Source organism: Lissotriton vulgaris, unplaced genomic scaffold, assembly GCF_964263255.1.
Source record: "Lissotriton vulgaris unplaced genomic scaffold, aLisVul1.2 SCAFFOLD_926, whole genome shotgun sequence".
NCBI lineage: Eukaryota > Metazoa > Chordata > Amphibia > Caudata > Salamandridae > Lissotriton > Lissotriton vulgaris.
In genome coordinates, this window is record NW_028250845.1 from 474786 (window position 1) to 495761 (window position 20976).

General features: G+C 44.6%; 1 protein-coding gene across 1 annotated transcript in view; it reads right to left on the reverse strand.

The window, feature by feature from the left end:
• The window catches only part of LOC147663099 (nebulette-like), a 348425-nt gene that overhangs the window by 314846 nt on the left and 12603 nt on the right, over positions 1 to 20976 (reverse strand). Inside the window, 2 exon segments of the mRNA XM_086950681.1 lie at positions 15200 to 15307; positions 18486 to 18581. Of these exon segments, the coding sequence (XP_086806807.1) occupies positions 15200 to 15307; positions 18486 to 18581 (204 nt within the window).

The window sequence follows — 20976 nt, forward strand, 5'->3', positions numbered from 1 at the left end:
CCCGCCTCCCACTGCCCCTTGTCCTAAATCGTCTATCACTGTCGGTGACGGAAGCAGTTGTACATGCTGGTCCTGTGATGCGGTCAGAGGGAGAAAAGGATTGTTGCCAGGAGGAGGAGGAAAACCTGCATTAGCATAATCTGGAGCAGGCTCCTCTAAATAGGAGGAAAGGAAGACCTCCGCGGCTGTCTGTTTGTGACTGCGTACTTTAGTCGGGATCAGTGGTGGCGGCAAATTACTAGGTACTTCCAGGGTCACTTTAGTTAGTCCTTCAGCGAGGACGGGATACATACCTTTCATAAGGGCATGTCTTTGTCTATCTGCTTGTTCTGCCTTAACCCGTTCACCCTCTTCCTTAAGTTCTTTTTCTCTGGCTTTTTCTGCTGCTTCTTTACTTCTCTCTGCTTTGTGGAATTCTTTCTCTGTTCTCCTATGCGCTTCTTTACGCCATAACTCAATGGCATCTTTCTGGGACTGTCTAGCTTTCTTTTTCCATAGCGCTTCCTCTACTCTCATAATGCAATCAGCATCCCATGTCCCTGAGACAGGCCATCTATATTTCTCGTCCAGATCCTTTGTGTAATCTACCCATAAGTCTAAAAACAGTATGGCATCTAACCCATGCGTTTGGTACATGAAATAGCCAGGAGTGTCTTTAGACGGGACGGGGACTGCCTCTTCGAGTATCCCTTTCCTGGTCCCTATCTGACGTAATTTTGAAAACAGTGGCATATTGGAGCTAACTTGAACGAACACACAATATACACAAGAATAGCCTGGAAACAACCATTCACACTACAACATTAAAAAATCAAAAACAGATACATCCTAACTGGTACATAGAAAAAGACACGATCCTGAAAAACTTATTACTTTATGCACTGCAAAACAGTACAACCATACCGGTCTCGTAAAGAGACACGTCTTTACCGCGTCCACCGAAATGGACACGTCTCTACCGCACCTGTGTACCCAGATACGTCTTTACCGGGCTCAAATAAATGAACCCGTCTCTATGCATTCCCAATAACGGTACTCACCGGGAAGCAAAACTGAAGGCCTCGGAAACTCGATACTGGACTGCTACTGCTGCGGCTGCTTCTGCTGCGCATGCGCCTCGGAACAGGTGGGCCTCGGGATACCTCGGACCTTGCTCTCTCGGCTTGGGCTCTGGTCGGGATGGTCCGCAATCCTCACCGCCTCGTGTGGATGCCTGGTAGCAGTCTCCGTCTCCTCCGTGGGCCTGAGGGAGTAGGCAGGAAGTCCCGCTGTCGTGTAAACTTGAAGTCCGTCACGGCTGTAGAAGGGGTCAGGGGGCTGGACCTACATTGCCGGCGCGTGGGGAAGGGGACTGGTCCCTGTTCGGGCGCCAGATTAATGTGGTAAATAGTTCATTACCCTGTCATCATTTCTATACATTAAATAAGGATCATGCATATAATGAGAGGCAGAGTCCGTGGTGTCCGATTCAGAAGGGCTTTATTCAATAGCTCGAGCTAAAGGAGAATCAGGTTCCATCTCCACTAAGGATCAGGAAGGATCGTCATCTGGATCTTTATTCACAGAATACATTATATATAGTTAAAACATACATTGAATTGGATAGAGAAGGCGGAGCAAGTGAAAGAGAGAGATAAGAGCACATGGGCGTGAAGGAGGCGTGCAAGGAGGCGTACACGTGGGTGTTCACTTTGGTGAGTCATAGGTGTGTCATAGGTGGGTGGATGCATAGAGGGGGTCTGCATGATCAGCAGGAACCTTTACCCTACTTGTGCGCGCAAAACTGGTCATGACGTGGAATTGACGTGTTACTGGGGGGAAGCTGGGGGGAGCTGACTTTCGTGCTAGTAGAAGAGTCTGGGATGTCAGAACGACCTGCACCTCAGGCATTATCTGATATCTTGTGTTTTGGAGGATGTATTATCCGACTTAAAGGTCGCTAGAGCAAAGGCTGCAGGGGCTGCTCATCACTAAATGCTAGTGTGTGCCTATATTTCTTCGTGCATTGTGTGGGGCCATGGGCCTTCTATGGATTTGGGTTCTGTAAATCATTTGAATGGAGACAGAAAGGCTAGGCCCTATCTTCTGCTGGCGGAATATGTTCATCCCTTTCTTTAGACAGGAATGTGTTTCTGTGGAGCTGAGCAGATAACTGTAGGCAAAATACGGTCTTGGCAGGCCAGGCTGGGCACCTCTCGGCTGAGCAGGATGTATGCGAGAGGTCAGGGATACATAACTAAACTGCAGCTTTCAGAGTGTCAAGAGGCTTGGAGCCTGAATTCGGGGCCTGGCTCGACTGAGCCACGAAAACAGTTTCATCTCGACATTAAAACGTGTACCATGTAAATGCATTGGCAACATAGGCCTTAGTGCAGAATTAACGTTTCATTCATGGAGGGCCTGATAACTGACATGCTAACATTGAACGGAAATGCAGAGGCATTATTATTTCAGACATGAGAAGGGAAATGCGTGATGACATGGACATACTTGGGGTATATGTACAGACATAGAGTGCATGTATGGGGCACACTGGCCACGTAAAATTTCTATTTCCTCAAACCTACCTGTAAGTCCTTATTCTATGGTAGAGAATGTAGGTTTAGAGACCCCCAGTGGATTTAATGTACTTACGTGTGCACTGCTGTGGTGTCTGCGGTCATTTTAAAGCCAGCCCAACATTGCATGCTTCTTTCAAAATAATACTATGTCTAAATTCGACGTTAGAATTAAAAGCACTTTCAAAGACTATACCTACCTTTTTATTACATAAACATCACTCATAGAGTCAGCCCTAGGGGCCCAAGGGTAGGGGGCCTTCTGATTTAAAGCAGGATCATGATAAATTATGGCATATATGGTCTGGTGAGGGAAAAACTTCCAATTTCATTTGTCGCCATTGTAGTGTTCCTAGCTTCATAGACTAACATGAGTACACGTTTGTAAACTTTAATACTGTCTAGCATTTAACAGGAGTGAGCTAGAACAATAATTCAAATTATCAGTAACAATAAATCCAACAACTTTCCAAGGTCTGATTTGTTATAACTATTTCAGGAAAGTAATTTTATAACTTCCTTTCCTGAATTTACCTAAAGCTGTTATGTTGCAGCCTCTTCTGGTTGGTCAACCATTGAAAGCTGAGCCAAGCAGCTCCTGCTTAGGTGTGAAGTGGCCTGGGCTTGGCTTAAACAATGCAACCATGTGGTGGGAGAAGATCTGCATCCTGCAGATGCCAGGACAGGAAGAGGGCTGGGTAGTCAAACTTGGCTTCAAAGGGAGAAGCACAGAGAGCACAGGAACCCGACCCACCCCCATTTCCTGCAACCCCTGACAGATGTGAGCCCTCTAATTAGATTAGGAGACGGCCTAGAATGGGAGTGTAGGGAAAAGATAGCCACACCTGTGGGTTGGGTTAGCCAGACCTGAATTCACAGGAGAGATTTTCTCTATTTTGATTTGGACTGAGATGTACATTCTGGGCCAAAAATATGATATACTTCGAAGGAAAGGGTCATCACAGAGGGTGGCAACTTGAACCCAATTGGTCGGGGGTGCCCCCTCCGGCCAGACCAGAACTTGTAATATATATGATAGAGCTGCACAGCGCCTCAGATCCCTGCTTGGAAACATCTGGAGAAGAAGACCTGCCCTGCTGGACCATTGGGACTGCGCAAAGAGAGGACTGCACTTTTAAGGACTGCACCTGTTGCACTCTCAAGGCTTCACTAAAGAGGATGTTGCCTGTCTTAAAGAATCAAGGAGTGTACTCCCTGATCAGCAACCAGAATAAAGTGCTGGAAGAAGTCACCTACATCATCTTCAACAAGGACAAACACAGTTGACCAGCTTCACCTGGATTTTACTGGATTTGACCTGGTGCACTGTGGAAATTGTAGTTCCAAACCTCCAAGAGGCAAATCAGAGCTTCTTGATCCTTGGCTTTTGTTGCGGACCCTCAAAGTACTTTTTTAAAAGGAGTTATGAAGTTTGGAATCTTTTGGACAACTTTTTGAAAAATGCGCCATAAGTCCATCGACCTTGACCTTGACTATGTTGAATCACGGCACGGCCCTGCTGAAAGCCCCAGAGCTCTTCGACGTTGACGGCCAAGACAAAGACCTCCAGGACTCACCGAGACTTCGTGCTGCAGCAGGCCACCATCGTCAACTGAAATCTGGGTAGACATAGCAGATTGCTTGACATCAAGAGAAAAACCTCCCAAAAAGTTAGTAAGTCAGAATATAAATTTGATTGGGCCCTACCACTCCTTGTAGCTGACCCACACTCCATCATGGTTGGTCTAAAACTTTTACTTGGTCCTTTTGCGGAGCGACCAGATAGCAGCAGTTGGCGTTTTCTCCTTTGAAGCACTAGAATGCACGATTTTGCATTTAATATTTAAAAATGTATACCTCTTGTCCCTTACACTGGATTTTTGTTGTTTTGTTGTCATTTTAAAGATACAAATAGTTTCAAGTTTTAGTAAGTGGTGTTGGATTTTTATTGTATTTTGTGACTACCTTATTTACTGTTTTGATGATATTAAATGCTTTACACACCTGTATATTAAATTGAGTCTGAGTACTCGTTAGCTAAACTACCAAGGGTTGAGAAAGAATTAATTTATTGAGACTTAACTGGACATGATGGTGGGATTATGGTGTTATTAGTAGCTGTAGGTACCTACCTTCACCTACTAATAAACTACTCACTCCTAATATACAAAGAGATAATCGCAAAATAGAGCAATTATCATATTGAAATTGTTGGACTTAGCCCTTTTGGCAGGTTCACCCTGAAAGTTTTTGCATTCTCGGGGCGTGGCTTTGGTGCGAAGCGGAATGGCAGTCTGCTAAGGGAGGTCCGCGCACCAGAACGTTCACTCGGTTAATACCATCCTACATTCCGGTAGAGTCGGAGTACTTGTGCCCATCGTACTGCCCTTATGCTGGACTGATATTGCCGCCGCGGACCAAGCATGAAAATGGCGCCTGCCCGGTGAGCGAGTCTGCCTCTGCTGGGGCGCTCCTGCTGCCTGACGGCAGAATACTCATTAGGACGTTTTGCCGGCTGCGGCAGGAGCAACACGGTGTAGACCGGTGCTGGCAGTGGGCGCATACCTGGGATGGCGGAATCGGTGAAGCACGCCAGGCCTCTTCGTGGAAGAGAGGCCTGTGCCGAAGAGCAGCGCAGCCCCTCTCCTGAGCCGACTGACCGGCGGAGGCTTGGCACAGTGGAATACCCGAGGTACGGAACATATCAGACCCTGGGAGTGACGCCGAACTGCGGGATTTCGGTGATGTTGGTGAGACGGAGGCGACGTGGCAGGGAAGAAATGGAGTCGGACTGGCAGGGTGAGTGAAACACCAGAGCGGGCTGGGCCTGGTTGGTCCGGGTGGCGCGGCCTTCACTGGGTGCTGTTGCTGAGTGTGTGGTGGCGTCTGGTGGTACCTGTACTGCAGGATTACGGGAGGCAAAAGCCTGAAGTTGGACTCCCCAAGTGCTTTAGCCGGCCGCTAGGCTGCCTCTCGGTGGCTGAGGGGTGCTATCCGGAGGTCCCTTTGGCCTTTAGCTGGTCCGGACAACGGGCGAGCGGGGTCGAATGACCACTGGCGGCCTCTTGAGTACGGGGGTGGTAGGAGCGCTGACCTGGGTGCATAGTAAAGCTGCTTCTACAGGGCGAATTACCGAAGGACTGAGGCAGGCCTGGGCATAATTGAGGAAGCCTGAGAGCGTCTCGTATAGTGGACTAGTGAGAGAGTCCAGCTGGCTGCTGTAGTGGTGCTGGAGGACTGGCGGTGATATCTGTTGACTAAGGGGGGCTAGCTTCCCTGACTGGCTGCTGAGAGACTGCCTGCACTTGAAGAGCGGAGGTGCCTTGGTGGCGCTGGTCATCACCGCAGATAAGTGCGAAGGAGGTGTGTGGAGGTACCACTGGAGAGAAGATTGTCACATAAATCGCTGGTGCGGGTGCTAAGCTGGGCGACTAGGTCACCTGGTACCAGTGTCTTCCAGTATGGGCAAATCGGATCCCAAGCAGGCCAAATTACAATTCAAAAATAAGCGGTCCACTCGTACTACTGACGGAATGAGTGAACAGAGTGAGTCATGAGGCGCCACAGGGCTCGCAGAGGGTGCGGAGGATGACACCAGGACCATATTGTTGGAACTGCGAGCTGGAATGAAAACGATAGGCAGCAAGATTGAAGCTTTGGCTACTGGACTCGACATGGTCAAGAAGAAAGCGGACAAGCATGAGCGCAGATTAGATGTACTGGAGAACTGAATGTCTGACACGCATGGCGCACAAGCTGAATCATGGATGCAGATTCTTCAGATGGAGAAGATACTGGAGGTGATAAGTCTGAAGAATGAAGATTTGGAAGGGCGCTCGATGCGCAATAATCATCGCATTATTGGATTATCGGAAACCTCGCCCATATCTAATATGGAGATTTTCAGAGATGGTCTGCTGCGTGAACTCTTTGGACCGTACTCTCCACCGTGATGATAATGGAGCGAGCACACCGCTCATTGGGGCCGAGGCCTAAACCAGGCGCACCGCCACGTCCGATTATTGCGCGTCTCCTAAACTATGCTGATAAGGACGCTTTGTTGAAAGAGGCAAGGGCCAAGGATCCGGTCATCTATAAAGGAGACGAGCTTTAATTTTTTCCGGATTATACGACTGTATTTCAGGCGGTGAGAAAAGAATTTGTACCAGTGAAGAAACTGCTGAGAGCGGTCTCAGTACCGTACTCCAGGTTATACCTGGCCAAGTTGAAAATCACCCATGAGGAACAATCGAATTTTTTCACGGACGCAAAGTCAGCGCTAAAGTTCACTAAGCATATTTGTAAGGCCATGCCCCGGCAGAACATGTTGGAGGATACGGTTATGGAGTCGGGACTGGAGGATGCAGACTAGTGACGAAGCAGCTGGTCCACCATTATTACATGTTGACATGGGTGCCTGGTTTGATGCTGGATCGGGACTGATGGTGGAGGATGGCAGGTTTACTATTTGTGAGGACGATGGGTGGGAGGCAAGGACTCACTAAAACTTTACATTGTTTGACCTGAGCGGGGTAGATGTTTCATGCTAATTGACACAATTTTCATGGGGTACGCAGGGAGGCTGGATAGGGAAGTGGCTAAGCCGGAGGGAAAAGCTTGTATACAGAAATTAAGGAGTATGATGAACTTGCTGACACAGAGATTAAATATTTGTCGCGCAGACACATGGCGAGACGCTATGGAGAGGCCGGAAGGCCAGGACGCACACTGGCGTTTAAAATTAATGAGCAGCTCGAGCAACCACACATAGTTAGAATAGTAGATGAACAGGGGGGTGAACATTATAATCCGAGCGTCATCACAGAACAGTTTCGCAGTTTCTATACTGATTTATATAAATCGCGAGATGCAGCGTCGGAGGTAGAATTTGAGAAATATCTGGTAGACATAGCATGTGCCTGGCTATCAGACGCGCAAAGGAAGTATCTATGCTTGCCTATAGATGAGCAGGATGTCAAGACAGCGATTGCGGCACTATCTAATGGTAAGGAACCAGGCCCCGATGACCTCACGGTAGAGTTTTATAAGAAATATGCAGATCTCCTTGCGCCTCATCTATTGGAGATGTATGCGGAGGCACACAAATCAGGGAAAATACCGCCATCTTTGAGAGAGGCCTTGATAATTACCCTGCTTAAGAAAGACAAACCCCCGGACAGGTGTGACTCTTACCGCCCGCTGTCACTAATCAACATAGACGCCAAGATTCTGTCTAAATTTTGGCGACCAGGCAACAACCCCTGTTGCAGTGCCTGATACTGCAGGATAAATCGGGATTCATACCTGAAAGATCCACCTCATACAACCTTTGCACAATTTTTTCTATGTTTCATGTACTTGAGTCGAATCTGTCGGCGGCGGCAGTGTTATTAGATGCTGCTAAAGCATTTGACTCAGTTGAATGGCACTATATGTACTGGGTTTTGCGACGTATGGGTTTTCCACCTCTGTTTGTGCCGTGAATAACTGTGCTTTATACAGCACCAACTGCGAGGGTACGTGTGGGGGGACTAACATCTGAACCATTTCAAGTGGAGAGAGGCACCCGGCAGGGGTGTCCTCTGTCATCACTTTTATTTGCACTTGAATTGGAGCCACTGGCTTGTGTCATTCAGCAATGGCACAGGGAGACCGCGCTCAACTTTAATTATCGGCCAGTGACTATCACGCTTTATGTGGATGACATGGTCCTCTTTGTTCGTGAACCATCTAGGTGTTTGACGCCGATGCTCCGGGAGTACGTCAGGTTTGGCCGTCTGTCGGGCCTCTGTATAAATTGGGATAAATCGTTCATAATCTCATTGACAACGTCTACTGTGCCACCTGACTTGGAGTTTCCGCTGGTGTGGTTGACGGACCTGGTTAAGTACCTGGGAATTTGGGTACATCGTGACCCGGCTGTGGTAGTCAGGGAGAATTACGGTAGGGCATACTCGAAATTAGAGAGCTTGGTGTATATCTGGATCTTGCTGCCGCTTTCATTAGCAGATCGTATTGCTCTCATCAAAATGGTGGTGTTGCTGAGGTTCCTTTATATCTTTATAAACATCCCAATAGTGCTAACGATGGGGTTTTTAAAAAATCTTCGCAGTCAGTTGATTCGGTTAGTGTGTGGGGGGGGGGGAAACCGCGTGGGTACAATGGTCGGTCCTTACTAGGAGACCCAGACTTTTATGTGTATTATTTGAGTGCACAGGTTCAGTAAGTGTTTTACTGGTACAGGCCACATGCATTCACTCCCCACGTGGCTGTGGAGGAAGGAGATACTGCATCAATCCCACTTCACAGTGTCATTACTCATCAATCACGCGGCTCTCCGAAGACGGAAATTAATGCAGTTGATACCACGGTTGCTGCTTTGCGGAAAATAGGCCAGCTAGCACAGAAGCTACGGCTGTATGCACCATATATGTATCTGGAGCATCATACCACCATGTCTGGGACACACGAGGCACCCTCAATTAGACTGTTGTGTGAAGCAGGTCTTCTGCGCATGAAGGATGTTTATCCTGATGGCTCGTTCGTAACACAGATGGGCCTGCAATATGTCAGTAACCAATCACTACTTTTCAGATTCGCTGTACACAGATTGAGGCAGGCGGCCAGGCTGCATTACACCACCTATCCACAAGAACCTCCCCGCTGCTGTCTTTGCAATTTGCACTCACCACCCCTACTGATAAAAGTCTAATATCGAAACTCTATAAGATGATTAAAGATGAAAGTGTGGTTGTTTTGGACAGGAGCTGGGGTAGATGGAATGAATGCTTGCCTGACCCTATTTCGGAGGGGGATTGGAAATATGTCTGTGGATTGACGGGGAGGCTCAGCATGAATGGCAATCTTCAGATTATACATTTTAAATACAAACATCAGGAGTACTATACTCCTGTGAGACTACACAGGTATGGGCTGCGTGTGTTGTGAGCGTTGCGGACAAGACAATGCAAATTTCATGCATTTGGCTTGGGGTTGTCAAAAGCTGTTTGAATTCTGGGAGGCGGTGGTGGGCTGTTTGAAAGATATGGTGACTGCGGATATTCAATGTACTCCACTTGTGTGTCTGCTTTGTTGCGTGCCGCATATAAAGGGAGTGAATGGTACTTTTGTACGTCTAGCTTTGTTACTGGCAGCGTGGAGAGTGGCGATTACATGGGGGGGTAGACGCAGACCTACGATTGACGTGTGGATAAAAGATTTGGTATATTGCAGAGACAACCTGAATACATATGCAGAAGAACTGCCGACAATTTCGAGGCCGAGAGACATCTGGGAACCAATATGAATATATTTGCTTAATAAGAGTGATTGATGTTCAGTTTACAGGAGAAGTTCAGAGGAGTGGCCTATATAGTGAGAACTGCTTGAAGGACTGCTTAGTCTTGATTGCACAACTCAGGATTGTACAGTGCCAAGGATGTGTATCTTTTGGTTTCATATTATTTGTGCCTTTCTATTTTTTTTATTTCTGGCTCGTCTGTTGTTTTTCTTTTCTGTGGAATATTTTTTATCAGAAACATAGTGAACTGTACTCCACGATCTGGCGTGTTTGTCATATGATATGTGCAGCTTCACTGAGAAAATATTGTGTATGATTTTTCTTTTTCTCTGTTTTGTTGATTGTCTTTTGTATCGCACCATAATTCAATAAAAAGAAGAAAAACATTTTTTTGCATTCTCCTAGCCTTTTTCTGTTTCCTGGTGTTGGTGATTTTAGGCCTCTGAGCACTTTAGCACTGTGGTCCAGGGTAAAGTGCATGCGCTTTCTGGGTGACATTGGTAAGGTTGGCCTGCCCTACCATAGGAATGCATTGGGGATGAGTGTGTCCGTGGTAATTCCTGGTATGAGAGGAGCGGAAGGGGTGGGTTTAGTATGTAGGAACTCGTGAGAATAAATGCTGCGAAATGGTGTGCGCAGATTTATGATGACTGGGCTGAGCATGCCCTGAGGGAGTCCTGGTGTGGGGATTCCCCTGTGCTTACAGGAGAAGGTGGAGCCCACGCTGCGTTTTGCAGCCGAGCCTGTGCCCACCCCGCTTATTGAATATTTGAAAGAGCGGTTGCCCACCCTGCAGTTTTGCCTGCCTTGAGGCAGGAGCCCACCCCGCCTTTATGCTCTAGTGGGATCCAACCCCGTTGATTTATGGTTTGAAAACCGAACTGGAGCCCACCCCGCATCGGTGCCCGCACTGCGCGTGCCCATCCGGCATTGATGGTTTAATTGCGGCAGGTGCCCACCCCGACTTGCCGTGAAGAAGAGAAGTTGCCGCCGGCCAGACCAGAAAGCCAGGCAGCCTTGCCTGGTTGTGGGCAGGACCTCGTGCCATGCAGGAAGCGCTGATGGATTTTGGAGGCAGGGCTCCCACAGCAGTGGTGTGAGCCCTGTGTGTCTTGCCTGCCCCTGAACTCCAGTCTCACCGGAGGTTGGGGTGATCCTGAGCGAGGCCCCCGTAAGCAGTGGGAGCCCCACATGCCACCAGAAGACAAGAGGAGGAAGGGCCGCAGAGAAGGATTCCAGGCGAGGCTCTCATGATAGAAAACCCTGCCTGTTCCTGTGACGCCGCCAAGCCTGCTCTGTCCGTGGAAGAGAGCCTGCCAAGCCTTGTGAGTGGGGCTTCTCTTTTGAATGCTGGGGGTGACAGGAGCAGACCCACCAGAGAGTGGGGCGCTCCAACGTGGGGGTGCAAATTGGCTAAAAGAGCCCCAGAGCGGGGCTCCGAAGCCCGCAGCTCACTTTCTCGCCACAGCTGAACCACTGTTGCAGGCAGCTGCAAAGTTTGGGCAGATCCTTTGTAGAAGTCCCGAAGTGGGGCTTGCAGGCATTTCTTGGCATAGTTTGTTGGTGACAGTTGATGCCTGTGCCTTCCTCCTTCTTGGTTCTTGTGTTACGGCTGCTCTCCTGGCAGAAGGCAGCTTGGACAAAGGGGACGTTCAGTCTAGGAGACACAGTAGTACCAGTGGCCAGTTATGCAACAGCTGCCCAGCTGAACAGTGGGCAGCTGCAACGGTGGGCATGTTTTGTTTAGGAGAGAGTCCCAGTGGAGGACTCAGGGCACAGGAGTGCCCATGCCTACAGTTTTTCATTGTTGCCCAGCAATTAGTGGGCAGCTGCAATGTTGAAGACAGTGGCTGTGCGCATTTTCTTCTGCTGCATTGGCAGCCGGCCCTTACATTGGGATATAGGGCATTCAAGCCCTTTGAGAGGCCAGTTGGCCTAGGGGCAGTTTGGGGACACTGGTAGAGCGCCAGGCTCTACCAAATTGGGTAATGTGTCTATTACTAGGAGTGTTGCCAAAAGAATGATTTAGGCCCATTGTATCTACACTAATGTGTTTATGCTGGTGATACCTAATGCGTACTGTGTTTATGCTAATGACGTTTGGGCCTAATGTGTTTATGCCTAATGTCATGTTATTATGTTTTGGGGAATGCCTATTTGCGTAAGGTGTTTATGCTTAATTTGCTTATGAGGTTATTGCATAAGGTGTTTGAGGCCCATTGAGTAAGGTGTTTATGCTGATGAGATTTAGGCCTATTGTGGGTTTATGTCTAATGCCAATGTGATAATGCTGAGGTCATTATTTTACCAGTAGTTACTGGTTGTGCTTTGCAGTTACTTACCTGTTCTGATGGTTCTGACCAGGACCCGATTGGCCTGGTCCCCTGTGAATATTGCCTGTGCCAGTTGGCACAGTGTAAATGTGTGATTATGTTTCTAATGTGTTTATGACAATACAAAGGCTATTTTTTGTATAACCTTGTGTGGAGTTCCTTTTATGGTGTGCCTAGAGTGTTGCTGCTGTGTGTGTGTGTTGTGCAAATGCTTTACACATTGCCTCTGAGATAACCCTGACTGTTCGGCCAAGCTACCAAGGGGGTGAGTAGGGGTTATCTTCAGCGTGTAACTCCCTTGCCCTGACTAGAGTGGTGGTTTCTGCCTGGCTTTGGCGCAAGGCTTATCCAAACAGAAATCTGATAGGAAAACTCATACATATCCTACTCAATGAACAACAAAGCCACTTAGCCATACTGATAATCATTTTCAAAAGTGTAATAACAAGCAGTAGCAATTTATTTCAACAGGATGGCTGTCGAACATGAAAGGTGCAGCAAAATATCCTTTAAATAAATGGTAAAGGGAGCCTTACCCACAGGAGCTATATTTCAAACCAATGCATAAGATCAGTTGTGAAAAGGTGTGTGTGTGATGCTTTACAGGCTGACAGTGCACCAACACTTGGGAAACGAGCAGAACCCCATATCTTTACAAATTTGGTTGCTGTGTTGGGTTGTGTGACATATTTGTAAATCTGCCACTCAGGCCTGAACAACTCAACAAACCACACTTAATAATTTGCTGTTTGGTCAAAAGAGAAAGTACTTTATTATGCATAAAACTAAATACAACACACAAAGGAACAAATATATAGTGGATAGCATGTGTAAATAATGTTGGTGACACCATCTAATGATAATGGCGAACAAGGAAGCAAGGTCACACAACCTCATTTGTACCCTGGACATCCTATGATGGCAGCATTCCTGATGGTCGGCGCACCAGCAAACACAAAATATAATACCCCCCTCATGTGCTTATCACAACAGTAGAAGCACAGTAGTAGGACCTATCTGCAATCTCATGCCAGGCAGATAATCAATTCCAAAGTTAAACGTGAACTGTTTACCAATACGTTTTCAGCATTGAAATATTTAATGGTATTTCAGTAAGAGGATTTTTCATAACTTTCATTAACCTTTGAATTATGCATTTATTTTAACTTCCATTTGGGCATGACAATATAACATCACAATTTTTACAATAAGTATTACGTGATAGAATCTTTCTTCTAAATCTAATAAAATCTTCCAAACATCCACAGCACCTACCAACAAAAAAATCCCTCAGTCCAGAGCATTTACACTACATTTCAAGTTATAGAAGTGCTTAACTTTGGAGTAGTAGTCTGCCAGAGTCCTTCACAAAAATACCCTAGGAGAGGTAGGGTGATTTGTTTTTCAAAAATAATTAATCTCATTCTATGACGCTACTGCTCCTTCAGCAGCCCCCCTAGCACATGATGGTTTTTAGGTCAAGCCTGGGCAGAACATGCACTGCTCTGCGAGGCATGCTGTATTGAGGTATTATTATTAGCAACACCAATAGCTCAGACTTTCAGCAATGGGAGACCTATTGCATTGCAAATGCTTGTTTTCATTGGTGCCCCTGCTCCTCCTCGGGTCACCACCTAGCATTATGCAAATTTGATAGGCCCCACAAGGGTCTTGCATATGAAAGAAACTCTGTAACTGCAATTGGTTTAGTCTGGACGGAACAAATGTATGACATAACAACGTATACATTTACAAAGCCGGATAAAGTTTAAGGCCATGTGTATCATTCACAAGGCCTTGAACAACAATGGACCTGATTTTTTCAAAAGAGCATTCAAACTGTACAAACTCAGCCGAACACTACGTTCTTCCTCGGCCCAACAGATAGACGTTTTGTAGTGGCAGCATCAAAACTATGGAATCAGATCCCTTCCTCTGTCAAAGATCAATCCTCACTACTCTCATTTCGCAAACATCTCAAGACTTGGCTCTTTAACCAGTAAGACGTCAGTGGAACCCCTGCAATCTGCAAACTCCAGCGCCGAGACACCGAAAGGTATTTGCGCTCTTTAGAAATTTAAAAAATAAATAAATAAATAAATAAACAATGCATGTCTTTACAACTCAGTTTTTACATCGCAACATCCTTTACAACGCATCATTTTACATTGCATGCCAATACAACGCATTTTTTAAAACTACACTTACAATGCATTCCATTACATTTTATCATACCATTACAACACATACCATTACATTGCATTTAAGGTGAGTGTTGGATAGTGTAGGGGTAAAAATTACTATTCTAACTCCACTTGGAGCAACAGAAGGGTAAGTGTTAGATAGTGTAGGGGTACTATGCGTTGTAATGGTATGCATTGTAATGACATGCGATGTAATGCCTGCGTTGTAGTGACATGCGTTGTAATGACATGAGCTGTAGTGACATGCAATGTAATGGCTGCGTTGTAGTGACATGTATTGTAAAGGATGTTGCAATGTAAAGACTGCTTTGTAAATGTAATGCAATGTAATGACTGTGTTGTAAAGGTTGTTTCATGGGTGGAACACTGGATGCATTTGGCAGGTTTGGTCATCCAAGGCTATTTTAGTTCTATGGTGAATATTAATACAGAATTGGATCTCTTTCTATGGGTCATTGAGTGCCGTGTTTACAACATAAGAACATAAGCCACTTCAGGGTATTTGGACCAGCAATCTTTAACAGAAGTTAAAAATTAGAAACATTACGTTACCATAGTTACCAAAATCAGACCTGACTGCAGTTTGAAAAGTACTTTATTCTATGAAAATTGAATATATTAGGAACATTATGCTCTACAGGGATGTCGCTTCTCTTAAAGAGTAACTACTACTTTAAGTAAATACAAAACATCAGGACAAGGGATAAATGTGGAGCAAGTGTTTGAGTACTGAAATCTTATTTCACTGCCCTGTACTGCACGGCAAGCTTTGCTGTGGCGCATTACAAAAGAGGTTCTTCTTACCTCACTCTGATACTGTGAAACTTCTTTTGCAAATGCAGTGTCAATTGTAGCTGGCATCTGCTTGTACAGAGAATTCGAAAGTTTTTTCTTGTCTTCTTTGTATTTGGCCTGGAAAGAGATGATTATATAACAAAAGTAATTGGCTGTATGGTGATAAAAATATGGTCTTACATTTCTTTTACCCAGCGAAACTGAACGGTTTTGATGTTTGGAAAAAATACATGCACAGTCATTCATGGGGTGGGTGGGGGGTTGCAAGCATTCAAATTAGCACTTTCAATAAATTTCCCCTGCATGTTCACACTAAACCAGAATTTGCCATGGTCAGCAGCAAATTGTAATTTACACCTCTAAAATTCACATAAAACATATCTGCTATGAGGGCTGTCCATCACCTGCACTGTACAGCTAGAAAAATCAAACAGCACCAGATGAACAGGCATGGAAAAACTGAAGAGATCTCTCGCACATTGCTGGACTTTAATATAGTCCACCACTGCAAGTCCCAAATATCTATACAATATGACCGCTTCTTTGTATCTCACAAAGACACTCAAATATGGGATGGCAATACAAAAGTGCCCATCCCAACAGATTTCTCCACTTCCCTCTCTAGCCAACCATACCAAGTCAGTACCACAACTATACATAAAGTCTCTGATTGGACAACTCAGTACAGTAACCATCTAAGCAGACTAAATCATAAGAAATACCATAAGGACCCTGCAGAGCTGTTCAAAGCTAACAGCATACTGAAAACTATAAATCTGTCCATCTGCCTCTCACACTTCATCATCTACCACACTGACATATGCTGCATTCCATAACACAATATTCGTCCATTGGTGGTCATCAAACACAACATGGAAAACATGGAAAACATTTGCACATAGGATCAAAACAAAGACAACATCCTTCCAGCCATACAGCCTGCACGGTTTAAAGTGCTACCCATGAAGGCAACTGCTTCAGCACCCCACACAGTGGTAGTAAGCACAATATAAATGTTGCAATACAATACGATCTACTTATATAGAGAGAGGACTGAGAGCAGAGGTTAGATTATGTAACAGGAAATAGGAACAGTAAAATGTATTCTGATTCCAAATAATGTGGTAAAAATATAACCAGGAGAGCACTTGCAAAGTGGATTAACATTTTGAAATGAGCAACTACGTTTCAAAGTTGTGCAGACAACTAGGTTGGGGACCAAAGGAGTGTGCCACTCCAAATCAATTCTCTCACTTTATATATATATATGTATATATCTATATATATCTATCTATATATATATATATATATAGATAGATATATATAGATATATACACATACATATACACATATACATTTACACATATACATATATATGAAGATGATTTTAGTTATACTTTTACAGGAGATACTATTGGTTGGTATTCTGCTCATACGTACAACTGAAACATACTTTGCAAACTGACTAACTGAAGGAGTAGAATTTGTGGATATGGCTGTTCTTTGATATAGCACTTGTAAGCAATGTTTGAAGCAAATCTACCATGTGTTCTATTATTTGACAAGAAAAGGTTGGTTGGAATTTCTATTACTGTTAAAAGTGAATGATTGGTTGTGTGACCACTTGCTAGAATGACAGCTATGTGGGATATAAGCAAATGGAGCAAATGTTGATTGCTCACTCACATGCTCATTGGGGCATTTTTTATTCACTCCTTTTTTCAACATGTTCTTCTTCTCTCTGAAATCAACTGGTATATGTCCTACTCCATTAGCCCCATTGCATAAAAATAACATTAAAAGATGACAAATAAAAAGGCTGTTAGTATAATTTGAATAAAACTAGGGTGATTCAGGGTGATCTCCAAAACGAATTTAAAACCACAGGATGGATCTATGCTAGAGACATGCACATTTCTTAAGGCAATTGCAAGGCACAATGATGTTTATTGTTGTTGTGGTCCTTCCACAGGGGGTGGAAGGCTGTGAGTCTCACCTTAAACGTGCTGGCCTTCGGAAAAGTGTGACACACTAATCCTATAGTAAATCATATCAAATGCCAATCTGACATTAATATCAACATATCTGAAATCCTTGAGGCAATTAAAAATTGATAATTTTTCTATGGCTCCGCTCCCAATTAGACTCTAGCCTTTCAATCTCCCTGCTGGGCTAAGTTAATTTTTTTGCTGGCCAACTGCAGGATTAAATGTCTTTGTATACAATATGGCCATTTGCCAGTGAATAGCCCTGCTCCTGGGAGAACAGACAGTAGGGACAATTAATGTATGTGCTAATTACTTTTCACTCTGCACTTGGCCTGGGAAGGGGACCCTGGAGGGTTCTCATGGAACTTCTGACAGCTGGTGGAATATGACCTACAGAGAGAGAAAACCCCTGACTTCTGCTAACCCAGGTGCCCTGCAAGTGGCACCCGGCAATTAGAGCATGCTTAAGTAAGCACAACTCAACTTTCCTTGTGCAGTCAATCATTACAGATATTAATGAACATCATTGTAAGTGGTTTTAATGGCGTTGTATTGGTTTATAATGACATATTTCTGCTTTTATTAGTGTGTTGACACCCTTGCAAAGCCAGTATGAATCTCTTTTTATAACTACACCTCATTATATTGTGCCCAGTGATTGTAAGGTGTATTTTGGTCTTTAGTTTCATTGCTCGCTAGGGGTGTTAGCTGTTAGGAGGATGTCACCATAGGTATTTTTACCTGCTATCTTGTATATATTTGTAAATTAATGATGAGTAGCATTGAGTAGTGTTAGAACTTAGGGCCTTATTTTAAAAATTGGTGATGTTTACTTTTAGGTTGACACCTCCCTTTAGATAAGGCACAATAAAGCTGGTGAGATTGTCTCACCCAACAGTGGGGGTTCATAAAGTCATCCTCCTCCACTGGATGTAATTTCAACCTGACATTCCATAGTGATGTGCAGGTATGAAGCAGGCAGCAGAATAGGAAATTGAATCACTCACTTGGGCAGAGAAGCATAACGTTGACTGATGCCTCTCTACTCAATAATGATTCATTCAGATGGAAATGTCGTTACCAAATCAGGAAGACTGCAATGTCTCTGCTATGTGGCTTTAAGTCTATGTTTGTGGTACAAAATCAGAATCCTTACTCAGGTCAGTCAGGAAAAGTGGAGTATATTTGGATTTAGAAGAGGTTTGTTCATGTTTTGTGGTGCCCTAGACACATTACTAACCCTAAGTCCACATGGTCATTTAGGATATATTGAAAATAAAAATATAACAATAACTTCCATTACTCACCTCTGAAATAGCATCTGATACATTTCTCAGATGTAGGGTATCTGGTACAAAGAGGCACTTCCCTTTCGATTTTTCATACTGTTCCCTGTAACATTTCTGAAGAGGAAATATAATTGAAATAATGTGATAATCTTAAACACTCATGAAATTATGCTTTATCTATTTGCAAGCTATGTTTTTATGATGTATTCATCGATTAGATAGTACCAGTACGATGCAATGTAAAACCAATGGCATTTTACAATTAGGTAGTAGAATATGCAGCTACACTTAATATTATGTAACTACTTGTGAGAATGGCTACTGTGTTTTCTTAGACTCTGACAGTGTATGGTCTGTAAACGTCAAGCAAAACATTTTTACCCACAATAAAATGTATTTAAAAAAGACCAGTGTGTAGCTTACTCACTTATAATGGTTTCCCTCACAAGTGGCACAAATGGTACTTCAAAGTAGCCATAATTCCAAATGTACTACATTCCAGAGATAAGACGTACAACACCTTGGAGCGTATATAGCATGCAAATTTTGTTCGGTGCATGCCCTGAACAGAATGACTTCATAAACAATGACACGTGTAAAATTACTTAAAAATAACACTCATTGCACTAAGTTCTATGCTTACTCATCACTTTCCTTACTACGCTAAGTGAGGTCGTTTCTTGGAGAAAGCCACACTCTACTGCCCTTCAATACCAGCATTTTAAGTCCTCTTTTAAAAGCCACTCCTCGAACTTCCTCTTAATGTAACAAATAGAACATTAAGTGAGGGCTGTTCCATGATCAGTTGAAAGCTTTGGTCAGGAAAGGTGGCTAAGGAGCCGACAAGTGGGAAAAGGATGCATACAAGTATTCCTTCTTCACATATCAAACTGACACCATCGTGGTCTAGTCCATGAAGAACCTGTTACAAGATGGTGGTTTGTCCTGTAAACTTTACCTTAGGTTTCCTATCTAAAATGAATTTCAAGTCTTCCTGTGATGTTAGTTCTTGCTTCACATATATACAAAGGAGGCATTCACAAGTTGAAAATGCATTCCAATACAATTGTTCCTTGCCTTTCGAACCCTGCTGAATGTTAACAATGTAAAGCTTGCATTACGTCCCAATGTACTTCTGACAAAGGGGCCTTTCATCAGTGGGGTACACTTCATATAGAATTCATAAACTGAAATACCTAAAACTGATTCCTTATGGGAAACATAAAGGTAGCCATTGTCATGCATCAAAATTAGGGAACTTGCAGCAGAGATGGTAGTTCAAATATGGTAGTGAACAATCTCTTTGCGTTCCAAAGTAAGAGCGTCCATCTAGTTCTGCTTGTTAGCTACACATTTTTCAGCTTGGAAGGGAGATGTTCCGCAACACAGGTGACATCAGTAAAATAAAGAACATTCTTTTTACCTTATATATTTAAAGTTCAATGTTATTGGAGAGGTTATCAGATGCTCTTGTTTGCTTGCTGGTGATATATTCTACATTAGAACTGTTAGAAATGGGGGTCTCTAGTTGGCAGAGGTAGGTACCTTTGTCCAAATAGGAACCCTTGCTTCTACTCAGGATAAGGTGGATACACTCTTTAGATAACCCCTGCTCACCCACTTGGTAGCTTGACGCGAGCTCACATTCTTACCCCAAAGGCAATGTGTAAAGTATTTGTACCAACACTCACAGTAATACAGTGAAAACACCACAAATGGACACAAGAGCAGTTTAGAAAAATAAAGTATCTTTATCTAAACTAAACAAGACCAAAACGACAAAAGCCCAACATACAGATACTCAGGAAAATGGCTTTAAAAAGCATATTGCAAACATAAGCTTCTAGAAATCAAATAGCACCAAATTGGGCCTATTGTGAAATCAGGACAGCACGAAATCCTAAGCACGGCGCCACCCACAGGGATTGCAGCATCGGGCGCAGAGTCACACAGACCCCCAAACAACAGTACCTTGGAAATGAAGTCAGTGACGATGCACTGCGTCGGAAATGGCTGATGTCAGCTCCAGTGATGATGCGTCTCTGGCAAGTTTCTCGAGTCACCCTCAGCGGCTATCGGCCCCGCGATAACAAGATACAGGTGCTGGCAAGGACGGAGTCGATCCGAGCGCTGGCGTTGGGCACGGCCGATCACTGCTGGCATCGGCTATCATCGGAGGGCATTGGAGCTGAGGAGCAGGCTGGGCAATGTGTTGCTCACTTTGCGAGCGGCTCCCCAGGCCCGGGTGCAGGTCGTGATGCCACAGCGGCAGTGTTGACGGCATCGGAAACATGGTTTCTTACTTCTTTTGGGTTTCTTCCAGCTCCCAACCTCCAAGGCCCAACACAGTTACTGGCAGGTCAGAACTCACAGCAATAAAGTTGAGGGGAGCTGGGGGTGAAGTATTTTTGTCCTCGAGACTTCAAAACAGGAGGCAAGCTCTTCTTCAAGCCCGTGGAGACTTTCTTGGAGCAGGGGACACAGCACACAGCAAAGTCCTTCTCCTTTC